This window comes from Gaeumannomyces tritici (genome assembly GCF_000145635.1).
Source record: "Gaeumannomyces tritici R3-111a-1 unplaced genomic scaffold supercont2.4, whole genome shotgun sequence".
Classification (NCBI taxonomy): domain Eukaryota; kingdom Fungi; phylum Ascomycota; class Sordariomycetes; order Magnaporthales; family Magnaporthaceae; genus Gaeumannomyces; species Gaeumannomyces tritici.
In genome coordinates this window covers 2,847,296-2,869,318 of record NW_008804548.1, presented here as the reverse complement: position 1 = coordinate 2,869,318, position 22,023 = coordinate 2,847,296, and the positions used below count along the sequence as shown (strand labels likewise).

Genomic DNA, 22,023 nt, shown 5'->3' with positions numbered 1-22,023 from the left:
CCCGCGCGGGCGCCGAGGCGCGGCGCGGGAGCTAGTCAACTCGCCGGCCCGCCGCCGCCGCCGCCGCCGCCCACGAGCAGCCGTCGGTTCTTCCTTATGACCTGGCTCAGCGACTTTTCGAGCTTCTCCGTCTCGCGCCGCGCCAGCTGGAGCGCCTTCTCGGCGTCCTCGACGCTCATGAGCGGCACGTTGCCGAGCGTCCGGCTGCCGCTCGTTGCCGGCGGCGGCGATGACGACGTCGGTGCCGGTGCCGACGACGACAGCCCTGACGGCCCCGCGGCGTGGTGTTGGTGGTGGTGGTTGTGGTGGTGATGATGCGGATGCACCGCGCCGGCGTCGGCGAGCGACGAGAGCAGCGCCTCGTCCGGCCCCTCGCCCGACCACGGCTCGATGGGGTCCACAGGCCCACCGGCCGACGAGCTGTAGATCCACGGCATGATGGCCGAGAGGCTGGTGCTCGCCGACGCGTTGATGCTGCCGTCGGGGTGGATGCTCGCCCCCGTCCCTGCCGGCCCCGGCCCGGCCCCGTTGCCCTTCCACTGCGCCGGCAGGCCGAGGTTGGACGCCCCCAGGTTCAGCTTGGGCAGCACGTACTGGTTGATGTAGTAGATGGCCTCCTCGCGCTGGATCTTCCCAACCGGGTCTGTCGCGTACGACCCGCGCGGCGGCGGGAAAAAGGACGGCGGTCCGTTGGGCACCGCTCTGCCCTTTATCAGGCTGAAGCCGCCCGTGGCCTCGTGTCGCGGGTGCGTGTAAAACGCCGGCGTGCCCACAGTCGCCGCGAGGGACTCCTGAAGCTCCAGGAACCGGTTCTCCTCCTCCTCCGTGAGGTTGCGCACGCAGTCTCCGTTGGGCGTCAGCAGGACCCGAACTCCGTCCATCACCTTGCGTACCACCTGCCCCCCCAAGTAGCGCCGCGTGATCCTCGTCGTTCACGATCGACTTTGTTGACCCAGAGCTGTCCTTGGACGTGGCAGCAGCAGCAGCAGCGGCGGCGGCGGCGGCGGCGGCGGCGGCTGCTGCTGCGGCGGCTGCAGCTGCTGCGTCGGCCCGATCAGGCTTATGGCCAATACCAATAATGGGTTCCAGAAATTTGATCCTGGACGCGTCCCCGATGAGCCCTATCTCCTCAAGTTCGTGCAAGGTCGACGCCGGGGTAGGCGCCACCTTCCCAGATGCTGTCTTTGCATCGTCCAAGGACGGCTCTTTCTCTGGCGTCTCCTCAGCCGCATGGGCGGGCGACGCTGGCGTATCCTTTCCCTGTTCCTTTTCTTTGCCCTTGCCTTTTCCGTTCTCGGTCGCTTTGCTCTGCTTGCTCGATTTGTCGTTACTGGCAGGCTGTTGCTTCTGCAGCGTCGGAGGCGCCTGCTCCCCTACGTCCACGTCCTTGATGGGCCCATTCTTGCCACTCTCCTCCTTTTCCATGTCCTCCTTCGCCGGAACCTGTGGCGAAGCGGGAGTAGCCGATCGGGTCTCGACAGGGGTCGGCGAGCTGCTGGCTGCCTTCTCCTTCTTCTGCTTCTTCTTGCGCCCAATGATGGGCGCGATCACAGGCTCCTCAGCCTCGGGCACAGGAGTCGGCTGGGTGCTGGACGAAATCAGGGCGGCCGACTCCAGCTTGGTGGCCTGCTTGCGTTGTTTGCGCTGCTGGCTCTTGGTAGTGGAGCGAACCGCCGCTGACCCTATCCTGGAGGCCGGGGGCGGCGAGTTGGGCCGCGACGTGGTAATACTGCCCGACACTATCGAGGCCGTATCCGAGATGAACTCGCTATGCGGCGTCCCAGGACGATGTGACGACAGCGCCGAGGACCGGCCAGAAGTGGCCGACGCGGCCGCGAGAGCGGCAGCTGCCGTCATTGGAGGAGGCGCCTCGCCCTTTGGAGTCGACACAACCCGAAGGGTTTTAGGCGCCGTTCGGACAACAGGTGAGGGCGAGGGGAAAGCCGCAGTAGTCGGCGTCGGGAGTGCCGGGAAGGCAGATGCCGAGTCGACTGCCGCCCCCGACTTCTCGGACGCGGTAGCCGTGGTCGAGTCGGTGGGGCGAGGTTGAACCGTGGCCCTGGTCGCAGCGCCCACGTTCAGTATGCCCGGCGTCTGTTTCTTGCCAGGAGTGACTGCAGTGCTGGGGCTCGAAGTTGACGGTGTCTCGGCCGGTGCGGCGCCCTTCTTGGCCACCGACTTGGCTGCTGCTGATTTGGAACTGACAGGCACAGGAGGAACGGCGGGCTGCGAGACAGCTGCAGGTTTGACGGCGTCCAGCGCAGGAAAGTCCTCCTCCTGCAGTACCGTCTTTGATTTGGTCGACTTGGAAGACTGTGCTGCGATGTCCTTGGTGAGGCCGCTCTCGACAGCCAACGCCTTGATGTTCTTCTTGGCCTCGGTGCCCGACCTCTTCGACGGCGTGACGGCGGCCGAAGCCGGCTGCCGGGTCGGGGTGGGTGCCAGAGAAACCGGCAATGCGGGCTTGGTGGGCGTCTGTGCAGGTTGCGTTGGGGCAGCGACAAGGCCGAATCCGGGGGGCACAGATGGTGTCCCTGAGCGGCCGGCGGTGCTTCCAAGATTTCCCGGCGGTGGTAGCACGGCCGTCTCGCTCGACTCATCCGATATGATGGCCTCGATATTACTCGTGACCGCCTCATCAAGAGCCGAAAGGTCTTCTTCTGCTGAGAGAAACTGTTAGCCTTTAGTGTTCCGCCGACGTGCAGAAAGTATCTGCCAAGCCACGCCTGACCAGGCCAGGAACCTAATGAGCGCCCGGGTAGTCGGAGAAAGCCAAGCGTCGCACCACAGCAGAGCACACCACAGATAGGCAAGTATATACATCCGGGGGGCAGCGTCGTGTAACAGATACGAGCGGGGAAAAGGAGACACACGGCACAGGCAGGCCAGAGTAACTCCACCACCACCGTCTTCCCAGGGCATCAAACGGGGCAGCTTCGCGAGCCCATTTCTTTTTGTCGGCCGTTCTTGAAGAAGAACTATAGTATATTTCTCTTGTCGAACAGAACCACAGGCCGCCCAGTGGCCTCGCCCTCTAGGATGAAAGCTGGGCCCGGCGTGTTAACGTACAAATGATACCCTCGAGGAAGACGATGATGGCTTGCCTGCGTGACCGTTTTTTTTTTTATGATCGAAATCGTGCTGCCATGAAATGCGATGTTGGGAGGGTCGTGTCTTCTTTTCTCCTGTTGCTCAATGCTTTCTTGAAGGAAATCCCGATGCCGGGGAAACGAGGAGGATTTGTCGTAGAAGTCGTGGTTCTGCGACACCACCCAACGCCATCCTTGATGCTCCTCTCGTGCCCCAGAAAAGCCCAAGACGCCTTGCAAACCAAGCCCCCTCGCCCGGGGGCTAGGACCTTGCGATGCTCGCTCAAAATGAAAACAAAGCAGAAAATAAGATGGTAAATGCAAAGATCCTTTGTGTAGTCTGGTCTCGTGCTCGTATCCGTGATGCTGGGTAGTGGGGGAGGGTGGGATGGGAATCAAGGGAGTAATAAAATAAGTAGATGTGTGACGAGGGAGAGGCGCTCTCCTTGATGGAAATTGGCCCCCGCCCAGAAACAAGAAAACAGAGCGCAAAGGAAGCGAAAGGTCGTAGAAACAGAACAGGGCCGAAAGAAATCATACATAACTGCCCATCAAACAAAAAGCAGTGTGTGCTGGGTATTGCGATGCTGTAGATGCTCGCCTCCCCCGACTACCACCCCCGGTTGTACCCCTGGTTGTACATCATGGGGTTGTACCCACCTTGCGACTGCCCCCCGAACATTCCCTGTCCGACATTGGCATTGGTCTGGTGCTGCATCCGCGCCTGCAGGATACTCGGGTCCGCAAGATCTACTAACCCACCTCCCCCAGAGGAGGAAGTGTTAGCATGTCTGTGCTTCTTCCCCTTCTTCTTCTGCTTTGACCCAAAGTCTTGGAAGGCCCCGGGCTGATTCCCGTAGAGCGATGCCAAGAGGCCAGGAGCAGGAGCCGGGGTAGACGACGCAGGTGAGGGAGGAAACTGGTTAGAAAATGAATGAAACATGTACTCACGCTTTCCTGCGTCGTGGGCCGGGGCACCTTGGCCACCGCGCCCGCGCATCAGCGTTTGCAACAGATCGTTGGAGTCCTTGGAGGACCCGCCACCGAACGCAGAGGCACCAAAACCGTGCCCCTGCCCAAACAGGTTCGGCGGCGTCCCCGTCGACTTCAGCCCAGGCGGCGGTCCAGAGATTGAAGTGGCGTAATACTGGTTGGCCTGCTGCGAATGGAACGACGACGATGAAGGCATCATGGACGACTGCTGCGCCATGGCCCTCGGGTTCGCGGCCAGCTTCACCGAGGTCGAGCCGCTCGTGTCGCTGTTCTCATTGGCGAAGCTGTACCTCGAGCCCTGGCGGTTATGCGCCTGGCCTTGGCCCTGGAACAGCGAGGACTGGGCCGTGGTGATTCCGGGAGGCAGATGATCGACAAACGCTCCCTGTGGGCGGGAGAAAAGTTGCTGCTGCTGCGGCGTCATGGCTCGAGCCCCGACTGCTCCCACGTTCGACGAGTAGTTCGATCCAACGGCAGGGCCGAAGATGCCCTCGGCAGTGCCGGTCCTCTGAATGGGTGGTTGCGTGGCAGGGCGGCGCTGATCGAACGCAAGACCGTCGTGGCCAACCTCGCGGTCCTCGGGCTCCCCACCAAGGGCAAGGCTGCCACCCTGCTCAGGTTCGCCCTCCGAGGCCTCCTGTGCCTCAGCCGACTCTTCCGACTCGGCACCCCGCGTCTCGTTCTCCTCCTCCCTCATCGCACGTCGCTTCTCGCCACCCCGACTGTCGAAGAGAGGGGGAAACGCGTCCAGCTTCTGCTGGTCCACTGCCACAAATGGAAACGGGCATTTCTGGATAGATTTGACAAGTCGACGCAGGATCTCATCATGGAGACCCCTTGGCTTGGAGGGCTCGGTCGGTGCGCTCGTCTCGGGTGCGGGCGTTGGCACAGTCGGGGCAGGGGGCTCGCTTGCCTCCTCTTCATCACTCGGGCTCTCCTCAATAGCCTCCTCTTGCGGGGCCTCGGCTGTTACAGGCAAAGACATGGAAATGGCGGGGCTCGATGCGGCACCGCTAGTGGCATGACTGCCCCTCCTGCTGCGAACCTGAGGGTTCCGAGCCCAGTTCGCCGACGATGGCAGAGCAGACGAGTCGCCGTTGTCGGAGCCTTCTTTGCTGACACTCCTGGCCATTGGTTGAGCTGACAGCGGTTGCTGTGCCTGGCTGGCTTGGGCCGGAGTCGGCTGCTGTTGCTGCCGGGAAGCCGCACGAGATGACGAGCCGCCAGCGTTCGACAAAGGACGTTGGGTATGGATGCTGTTCATCGACGACAGATCCTGTCGCGTGTAGCTATCCTCCTCGTCGCCGAGTTCATGCAGGAACATGCATTGTCGGTTGGAGCACTGCTCATGTCTCAACCAAGCAGAGCAGTACTTGGTCGTACCAAGCTGGGCTTTGAGGACGCGGTCACCGTTCTGAGAGCCGTTAACGGCCTGGATGCAGCGCTGCGCGTCCTCCTTCTTCTCGAACGTGACGTAGATGCCAAGCGACTGGTTTTGGCCATCCGAGCTTCGCCGATTGCTAATCGATATCTTCTGGATGTTTCCGTACTGGCCGAAGAACTCGGGCTTGCGCAAAGTCTTGAGGAGCTCGTCCTCGCGGACCGTGGGGGTCAGGCCTGTCACATAAACGAGGTTCTTTTGCACCACGCGAACGCCAACGAGGTTTTTGCGATTCTCCTTTTCGGCTTCACGCCTCTGCACCTCCTTTTGGCGCTGCTCGGCGGCCCGTTTCTTTTGGTTCTTCTGGATGTTGGCGCGAAACTCGGCAACTCTGAAAGGATACAACAGATCAGCGGGGGTCCCCTAGAAAGAAGCAGAAGCCGTGCCATGTTGCATCAGGCGGTGGGGGCCATACTCCTCCGTAGTGACCACCTTCCACTGAATGGTCTTCTCGTCGTAAGGTCTCCGGCATGCTGGGCAAAGCCCGTTCATGTTACTCTTAATGTTGTTGAAGCAGAACTGGCATATTTGATAGCCACATGGGCACGGCCTGAAGTTTCGGTCCGAGAGGTCGAACTGCTCGATGCAGAGAGGGCTGGGTTTCGTGGCGGTCAGCGGGGCACATCGCTCCCAATGGTGTGCTGGAAGCTACATTGCAATCTCGCGCCGGCGGCAGCGCAAGGCGATGTGGTGCGCGGGACCAAGCTCCATGCGAACTTACCAGGTGTCCTCCTCCTCATCGATAAAGCTGTCTTGGGGCGCCATGGTGTCTGCTGGGTGGGGATGGGTGCGGTGGAAAGAGCAACCGGCGAGCTTTGCCCCGTGGAAGAGGAGCTGAAGAGTATGGTTCTGCGTTGCGCGGGGCAGACGAAACAACGCGAAAGAACCCGAAGGTGGGCGGCGGTGGCTGAACGCAAGGACCAAAAGGCTACTTGTCGAGATGGAAACAAACGCAAGACCCAGGTCGCCCAACCTTGAAAGGGACTCGGGGGAGCTCTGAAGGATTAAAACTGTGTTTTCGCGGTGGCGAGCGGCGGGGCGCTGTTGGCGTGGCTGGGGCCGGGGAGATGACGGCGTCTATCGAAATGCGAAGGTTTTTGGTGATGCTGCCAGATGACGAGCGCGGGAGAGGTCAAAGGGAGCGTCGTTTGTCGAGATGGAAAAGACAGAGCCTGCCAGAGACGGCGCGATCAGAATCCGCCAAACCCAAACGGGGTTAGCGGGCCTGGATTGCACGTGGTAAGTCACGGTTGGGCGAATAGAGAGGCGGTGGGTCTTTCTGGCTGGCCCTTGAGATTAAGTCGAATGGTTTGTGCCGTAAGCTTTCCTGTTTTTATTTTTTCTACTATCGTTTCTATAATTATTCCTATTTTATTCATATTTTTACTCCTTTTATGATTTATATTTTTATACTTTTTCCTATTCGTATTCCTTGCCCGAACTGCTGGAGGTGGGCGTGCCGACTTCTCAACGACCTTTCAGCAAGGGCAATTGGCGGCTCCTAATTGGTCAGCATGCCCCACCATCGAGACTGGAGCAGCGCGGAATTTCGGCCTCAGGACTGCGGGAGGTTGCTATCGCCTGGACTCCCTCAAGAGGCCTCGACGGTTCTATAGAGCACCGAAGCCGCCGACGACAACATCGCAGCCCCCCCAGAAACAGGCCCTGCCACCCTATCAATTGGCCGACTCTCTCGCCCCCCCGCAGCCATGGCGAGCAAAGTGTGCAGGAGCAGGGCGCTCGCCTCGGCTCTGCGGCCGGTCGTACGGACCGACGCCATCGCCTCCTCCCCGGCCGCCGTGCGGCTCTTCTCGGCCACGGCAGCCCGTGACGTCGTCGTGCCCAAGGATGCGCCGAACCTGAGGCAGGCCCCCCGCCCAGTCACGGGCGTGCTCCAGGCACCCCTGGTCAACCCGGCCGACAAGTACGCCTCCAAGGCCGAGAACCTGCACCGCTACGGCAACTGGCTCATGACCTGCCTACCCAAGTACATCCAGCAGTTCTCGCTCTGGAAGGACGAGTTGACCATCTACATCTGCCCCTCGGGCGTCATCCCCGTCTTTTCCTTCCTCAAATGTAAGCAGGCACTATCGTCCTGGGACAAGATGCGGCCCTTCCCCGCCATCATTGCTGGTGTCCTGACGTAGAGGTGCTCCCCCGCCGCCAGACAACACCTCGGCCGAGTTCACACAGGTCAGCAGCATCACTGCCGTCGACTTCCCCACGCGCGACCAGCGGTTCGAGATTGTGTACAACCTCCTCAGCGTGCGCCACAACGCCCGCGTCCGCGTCAAGACGTACGCCGACGAGGCCTCCCCCGTGCCCTCGGTCACGAGCCTGTACGACGGCGCCAACTGGTACGAGCGCGAGGTCTACGACATGTTTGGCGTCTTCTTCGCCGGGCACCCGGACCTGCGCCGCATCATGACAGACTACGGCTTCGAGGGCCACCCGCTGCGCAAGGACTTCCCCCTCACCGGCTACACCGAGATCCGGTACGACGAGGAGAAGAAGCGCATCGTCACGGAGCCCCTCGAGCTCACGCAGGCATTCCGCAACTTTGAGGGCGGCACCAGCGCCTGGGAGCAGGTCGGCGCAGGCGTTGATAGGAAACCCGAGTCTTTTAAGTTGCCAACTCCCAAGCCGGAGGAGAAGCCGGAGGAGCCTAAAAAGTAAAGGAGAAAGGCCGGAAAAAATAACTAAAAGACTCAATTAACCATTTTGCGTCTGCCACCGTGTATATATTTCCCCTGTGAGAAATGGAGCTCCAATGTCGGGCTGTTCGTTGCGTGTTTTTTTTTTACCTGAACCTAGCGAACAGGCTTATTTTCATGAAAGACAAAAAAAAAAAGAATGTGTAGTAAGGGAGGTCCCGGGGAGCCCCCGCGGGGGCTCGAACCCGGGACCTCCCCCCGGGGACCGTGGGGTCCAAGGCGCAGAGCTTATGTCGTACCACCTAGACCACACCACTATCCCCGGGCACGGAAGCAGCAGCACCAAACCAAGCTTATCAGGGGAGGAGGGTTCGACGCCTCGTTTCCTGGCGGCCTCCCGAGGGATATCTGAGGGGTGCCGTTGACCCAAAGCTCAGATAGCCGTCAGATCGTTTGATCTGGGGAGTGGGGCAGCCTGATCTCTAACTTAACGCCACCCTAACCGTCAACCGTGGTGGTACCCGGAATCTGGATCTGAACTGGATGGATGGCACCCAAGGCAATACTTAACCTTGTTGCAAGCCTCAGAGTCTGGAGGCTAAAGCCTGAGTCAACTTCAATTGGGCTCTGAGCATCCGTGCCCTTCCAAAGCCTGGAGCCTATGCTCCGTTCTAGATCTTTGGTTCCCCTTCTCGCCGGGTCAGACGCTTCATCCCATCCTGTAGCTTCAACCAAGGGTGGTTCTCTATACTCTATCCCCGCGCCACATCCAGCGGACTCACACACCATAATGTGCACTGGCCACCGGTCTGAACTCGGCCGACCTCGCATCGACGCCTATCCCCGACGTCCCCCGTCCCCGGATCTCCAGAACCTAGTTCGCTGCTAAACCCTGGGGCTGCTACCAGCTGACGTTTGCTGACATGTTTCTCCTCCCCAACTGCCAGTTCTCCTGTCAGATGGAAGCAGACGGCCCAGGCTGTTGGCACGGACTCGGCCGCGACGCTAGCATGCAGGAACTCGCCTGCAGTAGATGCATGATATATGCAAGTGAGCCTGCCGTCGGCGTCTGTTTTGTTTTGCCGCCTCGATCTTCTGTTTTTCCATTCGTCCCCCTTCGGCACTTGGGGGGCGCCGCGCCGCGCGCAAAATGCGTCTCACATGCATACATCATTCCGTGACCTACACCACCAACCTACACCAACCTGAACCCGGCGGACGGACGGAGATGGGTGACGCCTCTTTTTAGCTTTTTGGGCCCCAGGCGGCTGGGCCGACCGCTGCAGAGCCGCCACGGGCCGCGGTGTTTTTCCATGTCGTTCTTCCCAACCACCCGCCGCCCGTTCAACTCTCCACCATGTCGGGGAACTTTGCGCAGCGGGTGCCCCAACGGCCCCGCTGAAACCTTCGGAGATGGGCTGCCTGTTGGTGTATATAGTAGGCACTAGTTCTGCTCCTGGAGCGCTCATCTTCCATTCTCTCCTGCACCTCGACACACACTTACCGTACATCACATACTGCCATCTCCAGCACATCACTACAGTCTCTGGCCTATCTTCTCGACATCAAGAACCGAATAGCTTACAGCAAAACATCACCGGAATACAAAGAGGTCAAGCCTACAAGAGCAGAAAAGTACCAATAAGAGCCTTGCCCTCAAGACATCGCCGTCACCATCTACAAGACAAGATCTCTCAAGGAGCGAGACTTGCCTCTTCAGAACAAAGCAACCACCACACGAGACCAGCAACTATCTCCACCACACAAGAACCACCAGAACAGCTCAAGGCTATCAGAGGCACACATCATCACCCACAATGTTCTCCGTCGGCAACGTCTCGCAGAACGCGGCCCGGGACTCTGCCGAGATCCCCGAGGCGCTCGTCAAGGAGCTGGAGCAGCGCCTCAACAGCATGCGCGACCCCCTGCTCCCGTACGACGAGGACATCGAGTTCCACGACGCCATCCGCGCCATCGCCATGAAGCAGTTCCACCACACCTACGGCGACGGCAGCAGCAGCAGTGGCGACAACAGCGATGATGATGATGATGATGATGATGAGGATGACCTGAAGGGTGCCGCCGCCGTCAAGCACCACAGCCACGGCGGTCCCTCCTCGTCGGACGCTGGCGGCGAGCAGGACAAGAAGTCGTCGTCGACCCGCGCCCGAATCAGGGGCTTCCTGAGGTCCATCCAGGTGCATCTGGGCAGCAGCGGCGGTGCCGGCGAGCAGGGCACGTCGGGCCAGTAGGGGTGGCTGTGACGACTGCCGACAGACAAGACATGACAAATCGAGCAAGAGGTTGTTGGTCATTGCCACATGTCCTGTCACAGCCGCTCTGGCTGCCACCACTGCGCCACATCCATACTCCTTGCGAGGCAATCGTCAGTCATACGCAACATGACAGACTCAAAGTGAACTAGGCTGCCACCCATGCTGTTTCTAGAAGCACTGTTCAAGATTAAAACACAGCATCGGTCTACTAGATATCGGTCCCGCCGCTTCAGAACAGCCACAATATCAACTACATTCACCACGTCAACTATGTTCACGGCGTCAACTACATCGCCACCAACCATTGCAAGACTGCTGTCAACAAGCACTAAGATACTGTCTCTGTTTCTCTTTTCTTTTTTAGTCAACGATCCCATATTCTTTTGTTTATTTGGGTACCTGTTTTAAATGCGCTGGGCTCCTGGAGTTGGGGGATATGACTTTTATGACACTTACTAACCATCCTTTGGGTTATTCATCGTCGCAAGATTTGGCAACGCATTACTTGCATTTTTCAGATACCCTTTTGTTTCTACTCTTTGGATCCTTTTACATGTTAAGGAGAGAGTCGGCATTTTTGTGCACATGGCAACTTGGAAGTTATCTCTACACACATGCACATTATGGCGCGGGTTTCTTTTCAATTGAGCTCAACAGTTTGGACATGAGATGGACGCGAAATGACACAGTGTTTTTTGGTGACTTGGAGATAATTGACACAGTCGACCTCTGGGTATATACAATACAGACTCGTCATCTGTCACTCCCATGCTTCGTCCTATATACCAAGCTTATTCGTGAAAGGCGTAAAGGGGCTGTACAAAAAAGGAAAGCAACTTGAATTCGCCGCGAACCGTCTACAGCTTCTGGCGCTGGCGAGCAATGAGGCTCTTGGGCGGCAGGACAATGTTGTACTCGAGCTCCAGGGTGGCCTTGGAGTCGCCCTCGAGGGGCTTAAAGTCGACGACGAGGTCGTCCTTGACGGCAAAGACGGTGTCGGTGGCCAGCCAGGGGTCGTCCTTGGGGTAGAGCTGGGTGGTGCATGTCTGGTAGCCGTCCTTGGAGACCATGATGTGGATGTGGGCGGGCCTCATGGGGTGGCGGTCCATCATGGACAGCAGCTGCCAGGACGGGCCGTCGCGGGGCAGCGAGTAGGCGGTCGGGTGCAGGACGTAGAGGCAGTAGCGGCCATTCTCATCGGCGCGGACCTTGCCGCGCAGGTTGTTGGGCGTCTGGTTCTCCGGGTCCTGGAAATCGTACTTGCCGTTGGCCGAGGCCTGCCAGATGTCGAAGATGGCTCCGGGCAGGGCCTTGCCCGTCTCCATGTCGGTGATGACGCCGTGCATCTTGGCGACGCGGCCTCCGGTGGGCACGCCGTCCTGGAAGATGGCGTCTCCCATCTCGCGGAAGGGCGCGTTAGGCGACCAGAAGGGGCCCAGGATGGAGGACGAGGTGGGGTCGACGTCGTTCTCTGACATGACCTTGTGGGCGATCTCGTCGACGAGGCTAAGTGGTTTCCGGGGTTAACAAAGAGGAATGGCAAGGCGGAGGACAAGATGTGGAGCAAGGCAAGAAACTTACGACTCCAGACCGAGAATGTCGCAGATGCGGTGCGACTCGTTGCGGGTGTTGCCGCTCTCGCCGTAGATGCGGCCGACGTCGTTGACGAAGGCGACGGCAGCCATCCACTCGTCGATGGTCAGCTCGACCTCCCTGGTGAAGTCGTGCAGATGCCTGATGAGGGCGCTGAGCACGACGCGGTTCCGCTCCGTGGTCTTGGGGCCCATGGTTTCCAGGACATGCTTTGTGAAGTTGGGGTCGAAGCGGTGCGCCGGCGCGGTGCCGTTGGCCGCGGGCTTGGAGTCGCCGTTGGAGGCCATTGTGTGGGAGGCGAGGACTATGGTATGTATGATATGGACAGCACAGCAGATGAGAACAGACGGTGGCGAGTAGGGATGATGGAGAGAATGAAGATGGAACAGAAATGATTCACGTCGAGCGAGCTTTGTCTCTTTGGCCAATATATACTTGTCTACAGCTTGCCCACAGCTCGGCTCTGGTGTCAGGCACAGGCAGGCATGGCCGGCTGGGGTATTATCTTTGTCCCGGCCGGCCTTGGTCGCGGCAACGCCGCTGGATGGAGCCCGGAACCATGATTACCCTTGCTCTTGGTGGCAGCTCCATCTCTCCGCAACGAAGATCGGGCTACCTAAAGGCGGAAAACCAATGCTGGGAAATGCGCACGACGTGATAGGCCCGGTTGAGGCTGGCCGACCGTCACGGCAGCGTCAGACCCAGAAGGTTGCGACTGCAGCACTTCCCATTTCCCGTTTCCCATTTACCCCGCGCGCCGTTGAGGACGATCCAATGGCTAGCCGCGCCAGTGCCAGTGCGTGCCAGGCCATAGTACGGGGAATTAGAGCAGCCGGGGCCACGTGCCGCGGGGGAATATTTAGCCCATGGCGCCTCGACTCCAGCTGCAGTTGCCGTTGGGTTGAGGCGAGTCAGCTGAAGGGACAAAAGACAAAACCCCCAGCACAGGGCGCTGGTAACGAGCGGAATTAGCTGCCAATTAGCGTCGGGCGGTTTCCTCAGGTCCTATCGCAGGCACTGCCATTTCGATGGCTGTAAGCGATCAAATGTGTACCCAAACTAGCTTGAATTGATGCCTCAATTGGTCCAGCTATATCGATGCCACTACCAGAGAATCCAATCGCTACTAGCCATGTTGCCCGACCCCAATTGCCAATTGCTGCCGGCCACCCCTGAAAGCTGGGCTGTATGCCGCTGCGAGATCCCGCGCAAGCTTCCCTGCTGTGACTTTTGCCACGTACCCCAGCATCAAAAGAAGACAGCTCCCTGCCTGCGCGGTTGCAAGATAAACCCGAGGCCGACTGGCTGACTGGCGAAACTCTGCCATCGTACGACTTTACCCCTTTTCATTTTTTATGTCGTTTGCCCGCAGAGGCTGTATTGCGAAGCCCAGCCTACTGTTGGCCGGCCTGACGAAACGGCAGCTCGGCAGCTGCGCCCCAGCAAAAGCTCACCTCTCTCAGCCCAGCTCGGCAAGGCACAGCTCCCCGCGCGGCAAAATGCCCCTCCACCACTTGATGATTGGCACTTGGACGCCTCCTGGCGCCATCTTCACGGTGCAGTTTGACGACGAGAAGCTCGAGCTCAAGCTGGTCAAGAAGACCGAGATTCCGCACGACGAACCAATATCATGGATGAATTTCGATGTACGTGTCATGATGGCTGGCCTCTTTTTTTGTTTTGTAACACCAGGACATGATGCTAACAAAAACGCTGGGCTGCATAGCATGCCAGGAAAAACATATACGGCGCCGCCATGAAGAAGTGGTCCAGCTTTGCAGTCAAGAGCCCGACCGAGATTGTGCATGAGGTCTCGCATCCCATGGGCGGAGATGGTGCGTTGCCTGGATAGCCCCTCAAATAGCAAACAACAGACTAACACCCCGAACAGCAAAGGCAAATTCGCCCGACACTAACACGCGGGCCATCTTCCTGCTCCCGGCCACCAAGCCGCCCTACGCCGTCTACTGCAACCCCTTCTACAAGCCGCACGCCGGCTACGGCAACGTCTTCAGCGTGACCGAGACGGGCCGGCTGGCCGAGAACGTGCAGAATTACCCCTACCTGGTGGGCGAGACGGGCATCCACGGCATGGTCTTTGACCCGCCCACCGAGACCTTCCTCTACTCGGCCGACCTGAGCGCCAACCGCCTCTGGGTCCACCGCCGCCACAACCCTGGGTCCGCGAACCCGGCCACGCTCGAGCTCGTCGGCTCCGTCGAGGCCCCGGACCCGGGCGACCACCCGCGCTGGGTGGCCATGCACCCGTCGGGCCGCTACCTGTACGCGCTCATGGAGGCCGGCAACCGCGTCTGCGAATACGTCGTCGACCCGGCCACCGCCATGCCCGTCTTCACCCACCGCTCCTTCCCGCTCGTGCCGCCGGGCATGCCCCGCCGCGACCCGGCCACGGGCAAGGGCCTGTACCGCTCCGACGTGTGCGAGGTCTCGGCCTCGGGCCGCTACCTGTTTGCCAGCGCGCGCTCCAACGACTTTGGCCTCACCGGATACATGGCCGCCTTCCGGCTGGGCGACCAGGGCAACATCGAGGCCCAGCTGTGCCTCAACCCGACCCCGACCAGCGGCGGCCACAGCAACGCCGTCCGGCCCTGCCCCTGGTCCGACGAGTGGGTCGCCATGACGGACGACGAGCAGGGCTGGGTCGAGATGTTCCGCTGGGAGGGCGAGTTCCTGGCCCGCGTCGCCCGTCTGCGCATCCCCGAGCCCGGCTTTGGCATGAACGCCATCTGGTACGACTAGGGGAGGGGATGTATATACAAATATGTATGTGAATAGCATGGGCCTGGCGGCGCTAGGAGAACGGCTGCATTGTCACTCACGGAATTGACGTGCAGGAGTTGCTCGTAGCCGAGATTGGGATATCCAAGTGCTGCAGCGCCACGCGACGATCGAGGTGTCCGGCACACCAAGAATTGACGACCACTTCCGCAGGGGTCGTTTCGAGGTATCTATATTCCATGTAAATGTCTCTAAACTCATATATGGCGCATGCCGTTCTAAAATCGTGTCCTGTAACGAGTATTCCAAGTGCTGCAGCTCTTTGTACGCGGGAAGACTGTACTGTTGTCTCTCTCCCATCTCACGGTTCAACGCCTGATCCCATTCCCCATCATACAGGCGACTTTGTACCCTTGGACGCCTCCGCGTCCGGCTCGACGGTCTGGCGCACGTCCTTGGTGACCCTGATGATGCGACGGGTGCTCTCCGAGTCGTCGCCGCCGCTGTCTCCTCCTCCATCCTTGGCGTCGTCGGCGGCGCCCCGGCGGTGGCCGAGGTCGTCCATGGCGACGACGGTGACCTGCAGCTCCGTGTCGTAGACGGGGTTGTGACGGCCCTTGATCTGCCCGATGGTGACGAGGCCGCGGCTCCCCTGCCGACCGCCGCCGGGCCCGCTGCCGCCCGCCCACTTGTCGCCGCCCGAGCTGTAGTTCTTGGCCAGCTTCTTGAAGAAGGCCCGCAGCGTCGGGAGCGAGCCGGCGGTGACGCCGAGGCCGCACTCGATGATGGTCCAGAGGACGATGTTGCCAGTGTTGTCTGGTGTTTTTGCGTGTCTCAGTTAGTTATGACCAGTGGAGAGAGTGTGTGCGTGCATCTGCTTGGAAGACTTTCGTTGTTTCAAGGTCTGACTTACAAAGAAGGTCGTTTGGGTTCGAGTACGCGTTGGTAAACGGGACGCGGACTATACTGGCGACACCGGCCCTGCGAGTAACCCCGTGTCAGCTGTTGGGCGGAAGGAGAGATTTCTCAGAGACAAACAACGTACAAGAGTCCCATGGCCAGGATGGCCCGGATGTAAAACTTGACGCGCGGCCGCATCTGCACGTCTCGCAGCAGGAAAAAAGGTATCAGGGCGACGGTGAAGTCGGTCAGGACGTTGACCACCGACGCCGCCACCGACAACACCGTCAGGAACACGGGCGGGATGCAGGTCCCCGGGACCCGCTCGTCCCAGTACGACTTGAGCGGGCGGCACTGGATGAAGAGCACGATGGCGCCGACGCCGCTGAGCGTGAAGGAGAAGACGACGAGCGACTTGAGGATCATCATGTACTTGGGCGCCGTGGCGATGCGCATCAGCGTCACGCAGATGCTGCCCTTGACGAGGGACAGGCTGAGGGCGTACAATAACTGCCATATGAGGAGCGACTATTGTTATTTTGGTTGTGTTAGCGTCCCCTGAATCCGTATCCTACTCCAGGTTCTGTTTTCTACACCCCATTCCCTCCCAGGGTCGCGCGGATATCCATCACGTACCATTTTCCCGTGCATCTGGTTCAGCCTCAGCAGGTGGGCGTCACGCGTCCCCAGGCCCCAATACGCCCCGTAGATGGTGATGATGTCCTGACCAAGAGTTGCGAACTAGACCAGCATCTCGATCCTTTGTCAGTCTCTTCCCCGTCTTGCCAAAGGACGGAGGAGCCCAGCGCATGGAGAACTCACATATCCGCCAACCATCATCCAGTCGTCCGTCCCGAAATTCCGCTTGACCACCCTTATGTAGACGCGCATGGCCATGATGATTGTGGTGAGGCCGGCGAAGAGCCCGCTGCTGACAATCAGCGCCATGGCCAGGCCTTCGGGCTCGATCGTGTTCCAGGCATCGTCGCCTTCGCCGTTGGTGCGAAACATTGGACGAAGAAGGGGTTCTGCGACCGCCAGAGGCTAGTCGACGGGACGGGCCGCCTCCCTGTGCTGACTCAGTTCCGGGTTCGGCTCCGAGAGCGATGTCGTGACTAGGTGTTGGTGCTCGCTGCGGACAAAGTAAAATATACGACCACTCTAGAAAAGCCTATCGTACGCACCCTATTTCCCTCGGACGGAGCTAGGAGCAAGACGAATCGAGCGAAGGAGACGCGGGACAGCTCGAGAGCAAGAGCATGGCACGCCGGGGAGGACCTTGTCCCCAAGGCATATTTTATTCCACACCTACCTGGGCCAAGAGGGTACGGAGTATCAAGTCGCGCCGGTCCTCCTTTACCCAACATTAGGGGCTGAGTCAACCCCAGGTATGGCGAAAGGAGGCAACAGTGAAGGATCAAAAAAAAAACGAAATTGGGGGTGGGCTGATGAGCAGGAGCCCACCCACCACCTACCTACAGGTCCCAGGGATCACAAACCCTAGTGCGGTGGATGCAAGATACATTTTCTTCCTTAGAAAACCAAGCCAAACTGATGTACCACCAAGATCTACCGTACAGTTTGTGATCCCTGGGAACTGTGCCGGCCGGCATCCAGCGGCCCCCGTGCTAATGTGCGCTGCGTGTGTCATGTCGGCTGCTGGGTGGGTGGCACGATGCCCGGAAAGAAAGCCGGACTGCAAAATTTATTCCCCACACCACAAAAAAAGTAGCCCATTCAATCTGCAGCCATTTTGCCCTCTGCATCTATGATCCGGCAAAGCGAAAAACGTCATTGTGGCTATAAGTAGTGCCTTTTGCATCAAGATAATCACAAATCCCTTGAACGCGTATTCTTTTCGGTGTAGAGTGGTGCGCGGGCATATTGTTCGGTTTTGGTGCTGGTGCAATTGTGTTGGGAGAGGTAGAGTTTAGGTGGGGAAACACATTTGCAGTACCCCTGCCAGAGGCTACTATCTGCGAGGGAAACAAAGAAAAAACCCACATACTAGCAGGGGCTCTTGACTCAGCAGGGGCTACCCCGGCTATGTCTTTTTACTGCAAAATAGATAGAACCAGTACATGACCCCAGTTCGGCCCTGTGTTGGCCGTTTTGGCGTGAATTTCTGTCACGATAAAGTAGGGAAACGGAGAAAACAGTAGTACAAGTGGCAACGGTAGGTAGGGTCAACCGGGCTATTTGGCCGTGAAAATTGAAAAAATTACATACCGCCGGTTGTTGTGGGCTTCCTCCTGTCTCAAACCCCTTGTTGGTAGGTGGGTTTTCCTCTTTGTTTCCCTCGCAGACGGTACCCACCCGGCCGCGGATCAGATAGGACTCGACAGCTGCTAGTCGGCTGGCCTTGCCTCAGCGCAGCCAGACGAGCGCGCCACGTGGTGAGAGCCGGTTATTGGCCCAAAGTGAGAATTACGAGTAAGAGAAAAGGCTAGAAACATATCGACAAGGTCTACATGGCCCCCATCCCCGAACAGGGGGGCTCACCCGCGCCGTACCGCAACCCACAGTTGGGCCAGGGTCGGGCATCATCCCATAAGCCAAGCGGTGGTAGACCACCCCCTCATCCGACAAGGTGCGGATCCCGACGTTGGCTGTTGATGTTGAACCCACAATGAGGTGCTGTTAGCCACGTAGAGGTCGCGGGGTATTAAATCATATCTCCGTGGTCCAAGGGTGTATTTGAGCTCGAGGCCAGCGCCTTTTGTATAGCCCCCCTCGATCTTGTTTTCTTGATTTTGTTTCTCTGCCTGGCCTTCTTCCTTTTCAAACACACTACCGGCTGAATAATCGCCAAGTCTCACTCTCGGCCCCCCACCCGTCCTGTTTCCGCGGAATAGACAGACTGCAAAAAGTCATGACTGACTACGACGTGAAGGGCAAGATCGCCTTGGTGACAGGGGCGGGGTCCGGTAAGCAGCGAAAAATGAAACCCTACCCTGCTACTTACATAGATTGCTTATGGCGGCTGGAATTCCCCGCCTTTTGCGAACGTTGCTCTCCCGCGGTCCCACGTGTGACAGATTATCAATGTTGACATACTGGCCGTTTTACTGCGCCCCTGACTAGAGCAGGCATCAACCACGTCATGGCGCAGCGCCTCCTCGAGGCCGGCTGCTCCGTCATGTTCGCCGACCTGAAGCTGCGGCCCGAGGCCGAGGCCACGGTGGCCAAGTACCCGCACCCCGCGCCGGCCGGCACGAGTGGCGCCTCGGCCGCGTTCCGGCAGACCGACGTGGCCGACTGGGCGCAGCTGACGGCGCTGTGGGACGAGACGCTCGCAAAGTTCGGCCGGATCGACATCCTGGTCAACGGGGCGGGGATCTACGAGCCGCCGACGTCGGCGTTTTGGAACCCGCCGGGCGTCTCGCCCCTGGCCGAGGACGCGGCCGACGGCGGCATCTGGAAGACGTTTGCCGTCAACACTATGGCGCCCATCCGGCTGGCCCAAATGGCGCTCGACTACTGGACACAGAACCGCGAGGTAAAGGGCGCCATCCTCTGGGTCGTCAGCGCCGGCGCCTACCTCCACTCGATCCAGACGCCGCTGTACTTCTCGTCAAAGGCCGCCGTCCTCAGCGTCGTCAAGTCGCTGCAGGGGCTGAAGCAGCTCATCGGCGTGCGGAGCTCGGCCATTTGCCCGGCTGCCGTCCGGGTACGTGAGAGATCCCTGGAGGAGTAGACTATGGAGAAGCAGACTAATGTTCCACTAACACAACACACACACACACACCACAACCCATCCCCCTCAGACCCCGCTGTTCGATCAGGACCACTGCAAGGACCGGCTGGGCAAGGACGACCCGGCGCTGACGGCGGAAGAGGTGGTGGCCGTCATGATGGACGCGCTGACGCTCGAGGTCCGCGGCAACGGCGACGTGATCGAGGTGCAAAAGATCGCCGAGGGCGACATCGACGTGCGCGACGTCAAGCTCGAGGCCCTCTACCCGCCGCGCATGCCCATCTCCGCGGACACCACGGCCATGGCGGAGGAGCTCAAGTTCATGCAGAAGGTGGCCGACAAGGGCATGCGGTCCTCGTACGAGTAGGTAGAGAGAACGGACGAATGTTCCCAGCAGAAACAAAGAAAAAATTATGAAGAATCCCCCTCGTGTGCAAATTTGGGTCTGCACCAGCCACCTCAGCCGTTGCATGACGGCTCGTGCCGCCGAAGGTGCTAGCTAACATGTGTGCTCGGGCAACGGGGTGGGTGGTAGGGGAATTGACCTGTGCTCCCACGATGACGCATCCCTTCTCCACAATGGCTACGTCAAGACAGGGGGGAGACCAAAGAGGGACACGCTCTTCTGAATTTCAATATCTTTGTCGTCTACGGTCCCAAGGATCACAAACTTTAGTGCGGTGGATCCTTCCTGATTCAGCCAGTACTCAGTTACATTTTTCACCATAAAAAATTCCGCCAAATCAATGTATCGCTACCCGCGCCTCCATTTGCCACAGTTTGCCATAGACCCACTAATGGAGGTGCGGGTAGCGATACATTTATTTGGCGGGATTTTTTGAATCGGGAAGGATCCACCGCACTAACGTTTATGATCCTTGGGACCTGTATAATGTCAACACACCTCGGCCAAGAAATAATCAGTCCGAGTCCTCGGCGCCGTCGGCGAGGTCGTCGCCCCCCATGGCATTCCCATAAGCTGCCAGCGCCCGCTCGAACGCCAGGTTCCTCCGCCTGGCCACCGCCTCGCCCACCTCCCGCATCTCCAGGGGCACCTTGGACAGCATCATGCGGGAGAGGGCCTCGCTGGACTAGGCCGACTTTTGAAGGTTGCGCTTGGCGAGACCTGGTTCGAGGACGAAAACGGTCCGTCAGCGCCCCCCCTTTTTTTTACTCTCCCCTTCCTTTTTTTTCACGTCGTGAGATATAACAAGAGAGTGATTAAAAGAGGGGAAAAAAAAAACCAACCGCCGACGTGCAGCTTGTCCTTGAGATAGCCCTGGCAGCCGATGAGGTGGTCGACCTGCTCCTCGGACAGCGCGACGATGTGCGTCATCTGCGCCATCATGCGCCTGCTCTGCACAGGGGTGGGATCGGTGCCCAAAGAAAAACCGTTGTGACAGCCCATATTAGTCCGGGCTGGAATGTTCCCGAGCACGCCACCAAAGGGGGGATTGGTTGGTCATAAAACACCCACGTCGTATTCCTTGACAGCCTTGTCCATGGTGGACGACATGGACTGGGACTTGCGGGCCAGCTTGACGGCGTCGCCCATCCTCATCTTGTCACCCTTGGCCGCGATCTTATTGGCCTTGCCCAGCTTGCGCTCCAGCGCGTCGAGGTTGGTCTGGACCTTCTCCATGACTGTTGTAGAGGCTGGTGGTGATGAGGGTGGTGGTCCTCTGTATTGCCTCGCATCTTCAGAGGAGAGTTGATAACGTCTCGACTTTGGATCGCTAAACTCGCCGCCCATGGGAGCTCGTTATGTAGATATTCCAACTAGGAGCCATGGGCAGCAGCATTCTCATAGAATTCCACTGGGATGTAGGCAGATAGGTACAGCAATGGTAGCACAGATGGTTCATAAATAGCTGACTTTGGCGCTGCGGCAAAGCTGCATCGGTCCGAGGGCATGTTCGTCTGTGTTGTGTTTGGAAAGCAGGTCCATCTAACAAGTCATTAGTGATCCGGCTCCTACAGCTTTTCAGTTGGAGGGGATCTTCTTTACCCAAAAAAGGAACTTGCAAGGGAGAACTAGAGGAGGGGCCGGACAGCGTTGGATACAGAATCGCCTATTTATAGATGTGGGAAGAGATCTGCGCACCCTTCGCATCCAGAGATGAGCCTGTTGGACATCAGGCGGCCTGTAAGCCAAACCAGGCGAAGGCCAGCAGTTGGTTCTCCATCAGCCCTTGCCTCGGAGGATATTGTTTTACAACCTGTCTTTTAAGGACCAACAGGCCAGCCATCTCTAGAAGCGCCTTCGCTACTACTTCTAGTACTTCCTTGTCCCGGCGAGCAAGCAGCCCACATGGCGACGCGCGTCCACAGTGCCTCCCTAGCTGCCGCGGGCGGATACCGGGAGCTGCCATACCACTCCCCTGCCACTGGCGCATGTGTTACGTTTCTGTCAAGCTGATGGGACGATGTCCATGCCGTCAATGTCCCATGTTCAGCAAGCTTTTTCTTTCTTTCAGCAAACACCGAAAGCCGCAGGATGCGATCCTAGGCCTGGACGAGGGGGCCATGTGTCCCCGAAATCGAGTTTGCCGATGGGCCTTTCCCACCGTTCGACACCCTGCCCCGTCACCAACAAGCTGCCGGGCTCGGTTCCGCCTGCGCTCTCGGTCTGCACCACTGG

General features: G+C 59.0%; 9 protein-coding genes across 9 annotated transcripts; 4 read left to right on the top strand and 5 right to left on the bottom strand.

The window, feature by feature from the left end:
- Positions 1-35: 35 nt before the first annotated feature.
- Positions 36-6,288, bottom strand: GGTG_08364 (hypothetical protein; the record flags this gene model as incomplete). The annotated part of the gene is made up of 5 exons (XM_009226204.1): positions 36-844; positions 894-2,660; positions 4,041-5,854; positions 5,939-6,118; positions 6,245-6,288. The coding sequence occupies 5 exons, from the start codon at positions 6,286-6,288 to the stop codon at positions 36-38; spliced, it is 4,614 nt and encodes a 1,537-aa protein (XP_009224468.1).
- Positions 6,289-6,867: 579 nt separating this feature from the next.
- Positions 6,868-8,344, top strand: GGTG_08363 (NADH-ubiquinone oxidoreductase 30.4 kDa subunit). The gene is made up of 2 exons (XM_009226203.1): positions 6,868-7,599; positions 7,691-8,344. The coding sequence occupies exons 1-2, from the start codon at positions 7,233-7,235 to the stop codon at positions 8,197-8,199; spliced, it is 876 nt and encodes a 291-aa protein (XP_009224467.1). The 5' UTR covers positions 6,868-7,232; the 3' UTR covers positions 8,200-8,344.
- A 331-nt stretch (positions 8,345-8,675) lies between these two features.
- On the bottom strand, positions 8,676-9,688 carry GGTG_08362 (hypothetical protein; the record flags this gene model as incomplete). Its single annotated transcript, XM_009226202.1, has 3 exons — positions 8,676-8,775; positions 8,964-9,117; positions 9,682-9,688. 3 exons carry the CDS (start codon positions 9,686-9,688, stop codon positions 8,676-8,678), a joined length of 261 nt encoding a protein of 86 aa, XP_009224466.1.
- Positions 9,689-9,703: 15 nt separating this feature from the next.
- GGTG_08361 (hypothetical protein) lies at positions 9,704-10,480 on the top strand. The gene has a single exon (XM_009226201.1). It carries the CDS (start codon positions 9,995-9,997, stop codon positions 10,427-10,429), a length of 435 nt encoding a protein of 144 aa, XP_009224465.1. The 5' UTR covers positions 9,704-9,994; the 3' UTR covers positions 10,430-10,480.
- A 590-nt stretch (positions 10,481-11,070) lies between these two features.
- GGTG_08360 (catechol 1,2-dioxygenase 1) lies at positions 11,071-12,809 on the bottom strand. Its single transcript, XM_009226200.1, has 2 exons — positions 12,035-12,809; positions 11,071-11,959 (listed from the first exon to the last, which is right to left on the bottom strand). Exons 1-2 carry the CDS (start codon positions 12,331-12,333, stop codon positions 11,311-11,313), a joined length of 948 nt encoding a protein of 315 aa, XP_009224464.1. The 5' UTR covers positions 12,334-12,809; the 3' UTR covers positions 11,071-11,310.
- Positions 12,810-12,971: 162 nt separating this feature from the next.
- Positions 12,972-15,077, top strand: GGTG_08359 (carboxy-cis,cis-muconate cyclase). The gene is made up of 3 exons (XM_009226199.1): positions 12,972-13,692; positions 13,773-13,881; positions 13,938-15,077. Exons 1-3 carry the CDS (start codon positions 13,402-13,404, stop codon positions 14,804-14,806), a joined length of 1,269 nt encoding a protein of 422 aa, XP_009224463.1. The 5' UTR covers positions 12,972-13,401; the 3' UTR covers positions 14,807-15,077.
- On the bottom strand, positions 14,896-17,095 carry GGTG_08358 (hypothetical protein). The gene is made up of 5 exons (XM_009226198.1): positions 16,508-17,095; positions 16,322-16,426; positions 15,831-16,213; positions 15,699-15,766; positions 14,896-15,601 (listed from the first exon to the last, which is right to left on the bottom strand). The coding sequence occupies exons 1-5, from the start codon at positions 16,694-16,696 to the stop codon at positions 15,177-15,179; spliced, it is 1,170 nt and encodes a 389-aa protein (XP_009224462.1). The 5' UTR covers positions 16,697-17,095; the 3' UTR covers positions 14,896-15,176.
- A 1,188-nt stretch (positions 17,096-18,283) lies between these two features.
- GGTG_08357 (hypothetical protein) lies at positions 18,284-20,192 on the top strand. The gene is made up of 3 exons (XM_009226197.1): positions 18,284-18,612; positions 18,775-19,355; positions 19,453-20,192. Exons 1-3 carry the CDS (start codon positions 18,558-18,560, stop codon positions 19,747-19,749), a joined length of 933 nt encoding a protein of 310 aa, XP_009224461.1. The 5' UTR covers positions 18,284-18,557; the 3' UTR covers positions 19,750-20,192.
- Positions 20,193-20,302: 110 nt separating this feature from the next.
- GGTG_08356 (hypothetical protein) lies at positions 20,303-21,135 on the bottom strand (the record flags this gene model as incomplete). Its single annotated transcript, XM_009226196.1, has 3 exons — positions 20,303-20,473; positions 20,638-20,739; positions 20,860-21,135. The coding sequence occupies 3 exons, from the start codon at positions 21,133-21,135 to the stop codon at positions 20,303-20,305; spliced, it is 549 nt and encodes a 182-aa protein (XP_009224460.1).
- Between the last annotated feature and the right edge of the window lie 888 nt (positions 21,136-22,023).

Excerpts from the sequence above, each read along its gene's own strand:
- GGTG_08363 (XM_009226203.1), top strand. The coding sequence starts at position 7,233 with ATGGCGAGCAAAGTGTGCAGGAGCAGGGCGCTCGCCTCGGCTCTGCGG. Across the intron at positions 7,600-7,690 it reads CGTCTTTTCCTTCCTCAAAT|ACAACACCTCGGCCGAGTTC; the intron begins GTAAGCAGGCAC and ends CCCCGCCGCCAG.
- GGTG_08361 (XM_009226201.1), top strand. The coding sequence starts at position 9,995 with ATGTTCTCCGTCGGCAACGTCTCGCAGAACGCGGCCCGGGACTCTGCC.
- GGTG_08360 (XM_009226200.1), bottom strand. The coding sequence starts at position 12,333 with ATGGCCTCCAACGGCGACTCCAAGCCCGCGGCCAACGGCACCGCGCCG. Across the intron at positions 11,960-12,034 it reads GACATTCTCGGTCTGGAGTC|CCTCGTCGACGAGATCGCCC; the intron begins GTAAGTTTCTTG and ends GAAACCACTTAG.
- GGTG_08359 (XM_009226199.1), top strand. The coding sequence starts at position 13,402 with ATGTCGTTTGCCCGCAGAGGCTGTATTGCGAAGCCCAGCCTACTGTTG. Across the intron at positions 13,693-13,772 it reads TATCATGGATGAATTTCGAT|CATGCCAGGAAAAACATATA; the intron begins GTACGTGTCATG and ends TGGGCTGCATAG. Across the intron at positions 13,882-13,937 it reads GCATCCCATGGGCGGAGATG|CAAAGGCAAATTCGCCCGAC; the intron begins GTGCGTTGCCTG and ends CACCCCGAACAG.
- GGTG_08358 (XM_009226198.1), bottom strand. The coding sequence starts at position 16,696 with ATGTTTCGCACCAACGGCGAAGGCGACGATGCCTGGAACACGATCGAG. Across the intron at positions 16,214-16,321 it reads ACCAGATGCACGGGAAAATG|TCGCTCCTCATATGGCAGTT; the intron begins GTACGTGATGGA and ends AAATAACAATAG. Across the intron at positions 15,767-15,830 it reads ATCCTGGCCATGGGACTCTT|GGCCGGTGTCGCCAGTATAG; the intron begins GTACGTTGTTTG and ends GGTTACTCGCAG.
- GGTG_08357 (XM_009226197.1), top strand. The coding sequence starts at position 18,558 with ATGACTGACTACGACGTGAAGGGCAAGATCGCCTTGGTGACAGGGGCG. Across the intron at positions 18,613-18,774 it reads GGTGACAGGGGCGGGGTCCG|GCATCAACCACGTCATGGCG; the intron begins GTAAGCAGCGAA and ends TGACTAGAGCAG. Across the intron at positions 19,356-19,452 it reads TTTGCCCGGCTGCCGTCCGG|ACCCCGCTGTTCGATCAGGA; the intron begins GTACGTGAGAGA and ends CATCCCCCTCAG.